The sequence below is a fragment of the Mandrillus leucophaeus genome, unplaced genomic scaffold (genome assembly GCF_000951045.1).
Source record: "Mandrillus leucophaeus isolate KB7577 unplaced genomic scaffold, Mleu.le_1.0 Scaffold104, whole genome shotgun sequence".
NCBI lineage: Eukaryota > Metazoa > Chordata > Mammalia > Primates > Cercopithecidae > Mandrillus > Mandrillus leucophaeus.
In genome coordinates this window covers 1,196,007-1,201,152 of record NW_012098543.1, presented here as the reverse complement: position 1 = coordinate 1,201,152, position 5,146 = coordinate 1,196,007, and the positions used below count along the sequence as shown (strand labels likewise).

Sequence of the window (5,146 nt, the reverse complement as noted above, 5' to 3'; positions counted from 1 at the left end):
AGTGCAATCCTTTAGTGTATTCATACATCGTTATGAGACTTTAGAAAAAATTATTTGATGAATTTTTTTTTTTTTTTTTTTTGCATGTTTTTTGAGACAGGGTCTCACTCTGTCATCCGCCTGGAGTACAGTGGCACATTGCAACCTCTGGCTCTCAGGGTCAAATGAGTCTTATGCTTCAGCCAACTGAGTAGCTGCAGTTACAGATGCGTGCTACACTCCTGGCTAATTGCTGTATTATTAGTACAGGTGGGGTTTCCCCATGTTGGCCAGGCTGGTCTCGTACTCTTGGCCTCAATTAATCCTCCCACCACGGCCTCCCAAAGTGCTGGGATTTCAGGTGTGAGTCCCGCTTCCAGCCTGATGAATGTTTTGTCATGGTATTTTGTCCTGCAAGTTCTGAAAATTTTCATGTTTCCAAGGTAGAAAACAAGATAGCTTGCCTTTTAAATCTTTCTTGGAACTTTCTCTGAATGAAGACACGTGAGTCCTTGACAGTTTTGTTTCGTTTCTTTTTGTTGTTGTTGTTGTTGTTGTTGTTTTTAGACGGAGTTTCATTCTTGTTGCCCAGGCTGGAGTGCAATGGCACGATTTCAGCTCACTGCAACTTCCGCCTCCTAGGTTCAAGTGATTTACCTGTCTCAGTCTCCCAAGTAGCTGGGATTATAGGCATGCGCCACCATTCCCAGCTCATTTTGTATTTTTACTAGAGACAGGATTTGTCCCTGTTGATCAGGCTGGTCTGGAACTCCCAACCTCAGGTTATCCACCCATTTCAGCCTTTCAAAGTGCTGAGATTACAGCCATGAGCCACCACGCTCAGCCTTTTAAAAAAAAAAAAATTATTATTTTTGAGTTGGTCTTGCTCTCTTTTTTTGAGATGGTCCAGCCCAGGCTGGAGTGCAGTGGCATGATCTCAGCTCACTGCAACCTCTGCCTTTCATGTTCAAGCGCTTCTCCTGCCTCAGCCTCCCGAATAGCTGGGACTACAGGCACGCGACCACGCCCAGCTAATTTTTGTATTTTTAGTAGAGACGAGATTTCACTATGTTGGCCAGAATGGTCTCTATTTCTTGACCTTATGATCCACCTGCCTCAGCCTTCCAAAGTGCTGGGATTACAGGCGTGACCTACCACGTGTGGCCAAGCCCAGGGTTTATGTAGAAAACACATCATTTGCAATATATATACTTTTTTTGTTGTTGTTTAGAAAGAGTGTCACACTGTTGCCCAGGCGGGATTGCAGTGGTGTGATCTTGGCTTAGGGCAACCTCCGTTTCCAGAGTTCAAGCAATTTTCTTTCCTCAGCTTCCTGAATCGCTGGGATTACAGGCACCCCCCCACCATTCCCAGCCAGTTTTTAAATTTTTAGTAGATACGGAGTTTCGTCGTGTTGGAGAGGTTGGTCTCGAACTCCTGACCTTGAGTGATCCATCCACCTTAGTCTCCCAAAGTGATGGGATTACAGGTGTGAGCCAACATGCCTGGATTTATTTTATATATATATATATAGATATACATACACACATATCTATATGTGTATATATAGATGTGTGTATCTGTTTATCTATATATATATATTTTTGTTGTTGTTGAGATGGAGTCTTACTCTGCAGCTCAAGCTGAAGTGCAGTGGCATGATCTCGGCTCACTGCAACCTCTGCCTCAGCCTCCCGAATAGCTGGGACTACAGGCACGCGACCATGCCCAGCTAATTTTTGTATTTTTAGTAGAGACGAGATTTCACCATGTTGGCCAGAATGGTCTCTATTTCTTGACCTTATGATCCACCTGCCTCAGCCTTCCAAAGTGCTGGGATTACAGGCGTGACCTACCATGTGTGGCCAAGCCCAGGGTTTATGTAGCAAAGACATCATTTGCAATATATATACTGGTTTTTTGTTTAGAAAGAGTGTCACACTGTTGCCCACGCGGGATTGCAGTGGTGTGATCTTGGCTTAGGGCAACCTCTGCTTCCAGAGTTCTAGCAATTTTCTTTCCTCAGCTTCCTGAATCGCTGGGATTACAGGCACCCCCCCACCATTCCCAGCCAGTTTTTTAATTTTTAGTACGGAGTTTCGTCGTGTTGGAGAGGTTGGTCTCGAACTCCTGACCTTGAGTGATCCATCCACCTTAGTCTCCCAAAGTGATGGAATTACAGGTGTGAGCCAACATGCCTGGATTTATTTTATATATATATAGATATACATACACACATATCTATATGTGTATATATAGATGTGTGTATCTATCTATCTATATATACATATATATATATATTTTTTGAGATGGAGTCTTACTCTGCAGCCCAAGCTGAGGTGCAGTGGCATGATCTTGGCGCACTGCAAACTTTGCCTCTGGTTATCAAGTTATTCTCCTGCCTCAGCCTCCCAAGTAACTGGGACTAGAGGTGTGTACCACCACACCTGGGTGTGGTTTTTGTTTTTGTTTTTTTTGTTTTTTTTTTTGTATTTTTAGTAGAGACGGAGTTTCACCATGTTGCCCTGGGTGGTCTCAAACTCCTGAGCTCAGACGATCCACCTGCCTCGGCCTCCCAAAGTGCGGGGATTTTAGGTGTGAGCCACTGTGCCAGGCCATATATTTTTTTATATTGTCCATAAAACTGAGACTTCTGTAGTGACTTAGGGGATTTTAAAATCTATCATGAAAAAGTACAATAAAACACAACTATACAGAAAAATTTTTCAAAAATACCTTAATGTGGATTTGTCAGAACACAGTCTTGGATCAAATAAATACTCATTTTCTCTTTTCTCATTTCATGTTAAGGTGATAACTCAGTCCCCCATGTTTTGTGGAAATGTGTTTTTCATTTTAGGGACGCTTGACTTTCAGGGATGTGGCTATAGAATTCTCATTGGCGGAGTGGAAATGCCTAGACCCTGTGCAGAGGGCTTTATACACGGCCGTGATGTTGGAGAACTACAGGAATCTGGAGTTTGTGGGTGAGGAAAATGTCCCTCTAGACATGAGGAATCTGTCCTTGTCTATCTTGGCTCTTCCTGGTTTTGTATTCTCTTGTGATGTTGCCCCGTGCATGCTTTTGATGTACATGTCATTGTTTTCTGCAGTGATGACCCTCCTATCTGTCATGGATAGCTTCTTAGAGCTGTCTGTTTTTACATAAAAACAGAAAATTCATGAACACTTTGACTAATACAATTGAACATCATCCTGCTGTAGGCAGAGATGTCCTTGGAAGCCCTGAGCAGAATTGTCAACGTGGTCCAGGATACGAGATAGAAAGCATGACACTGACTGACAAGTGTTTCCAGCTGTGGTTCTGGTTTTGTTTTCTTTTTGTTTGTTTGTTTTTAGATAGAGTCTCCCTCTGTTGAACAGGCTGGAGTGCAGTGTCATGATCTCAGCTTATTGCAACCTCTGCCTCCTGGGTTCAAGCAATTCTTGTACCTCAGTCTCTCAACCTAACTAGAATTACAGGCACATGCCTTCATACCTGGCCGATTTTTGTATTTTTAGTAGATGTAGGGTATCACCATGTTGGCCAGTCTGGTCTTGAACTCCTGGCCTCAAGCAATTTGCCCGCCTCAGCCTCCAAGTGTTGGGATTACAGGCATGAGTCATCACATTTGGCCTTTCTTTCTGGTTTTTGAGAACCATCACAGAAGCGTCTCTCGCTGGCACTGTGACAGTGTTCATCTCATAAACTAATGATCATTTTCTCTAAGCAGCAGTCACTGCTGTAGAAAATTTCTCCTAGGGAGGACATCATTCAGGCTTACTGCCTCATACATATGAGGCTCTTGACTGAACTCTTTTTTTTTTTTTTTTTTGGACACAGAATTTTGCTCTTGTTGCCCAGGCTGGAGTGCAATGTCATGATCTCCACTCACTGCCACCTCTGCCTCCTGGGTTCAAGCAATTCTGCTGCCTCAGCCTCCCGAGTAGATGGGATTACAGGCATGCACCACCACACCTGACTAATTTTTGTATTTTTGGTAGAGACAGGGTGTTTCTAAACTTTGAAGATCACATTTGGGAAGTTTAAGTATTGCTTTTTGTGTAATATTTACACACTTCAATATTAACTATTATTTATCCTCTGTACTTAATTGGAAACCTATTGGTCTTTATGTTTTTTAGATAGCTTTTTAAAATTCATGATGGAGTTCTCATCAACTGGGCACAGTAATACCAGAGAAGGGTTCCACACAGGGACATTGGAAAGACATAAAAGTCATCCCATTGGAGATTTTTGCTTCCCAGAAATCAAAAAAGATATTCATCACTCTGAGTTTCAGTGGCAAGAAGTTGAAAGAAATGGCCATGAAGCACCTATGACAGAAACCAGAGAGATGACGGGTAGTACAGACCGATATGATCATAGTCATGCTGGAAACAAGCCTATTAAAGATCAGCTTGGATCAAGCTTTCATTCACATCTGCCTGAACTGCACATATTTCCGACTGAAGGGAAAATTAGTAACCAAGTGGACAAGTCTGTCAGTGGTGCTTCCTCAGCTTCAATATCCCAAGGAATTTCTTGTAGACTCAAAACCCATATTTCTAATAAATATGGGAAAAATTTCCTCCATTCTTCATTATCCACACAAATACAGGAAGTACGCATGAGAGAAAAACCTTGCCAATATAATGAGTGTGGCAAAGCGTTTAATTATAGCTCACTCTTAAGGAGCCATCACATAACCCATTCAAGAGAGAAACAATATAAATGTGATGTATGTGGCAAGATCTTTAATCAGAAGCGATATCTTGCATGTCATCGTAGATGTCACACTGGTAAGAAAACTTACAAGTGTAATGAGTGTGGGAAGGTCTTCAGTCAAACATCATCTTTTACATGCCATCGTAGACTTCATACTGGACAGAAACCTTACAAGTGTAACGAATGTGGCAAGACATTCAGTTGGAAGTCATCCCTTAGATGCCATCGTAGACTTCATACTGGAGAGAAACCTTACAAGTGTAATGAGTGTGGCAAGACCTTCCATCAGAAGACATCCCTTCAATGCCATCATACAGTTCACACTGGAGAGAAAGCTTACAAGTGTTATGAGTGTGGCAAGACCTTCAGTCAGATGTCATCCCTTACATGCCATCGTAGACTTCATACTGGAGAGAAACCTTACAAGTGTAATGAGTG

General features: G+C 42.3%; 1 protein-coding gene across 1 annotated transcript in view; it reads left to right on the top strand.

Annotated features, from left to right (window-relative positions):
• The window catches only part of LOC105539741 (zinc finger protein 813-like), a 13,041-nt gene that overhangs the window by 6,601 nt on the left and 1,294 nt on the right, over window positions 1-5,146 (top strand). The window contains 2 exon segments of the mRNA XM_011980164.1: window positions 2,840-2,966; window positions 4,126-5,136. Coding sequence (XP_011835554.1) covers window positions 2,840-2,966; window positions 4,126-5,136 — 1,138 coding nt within the window.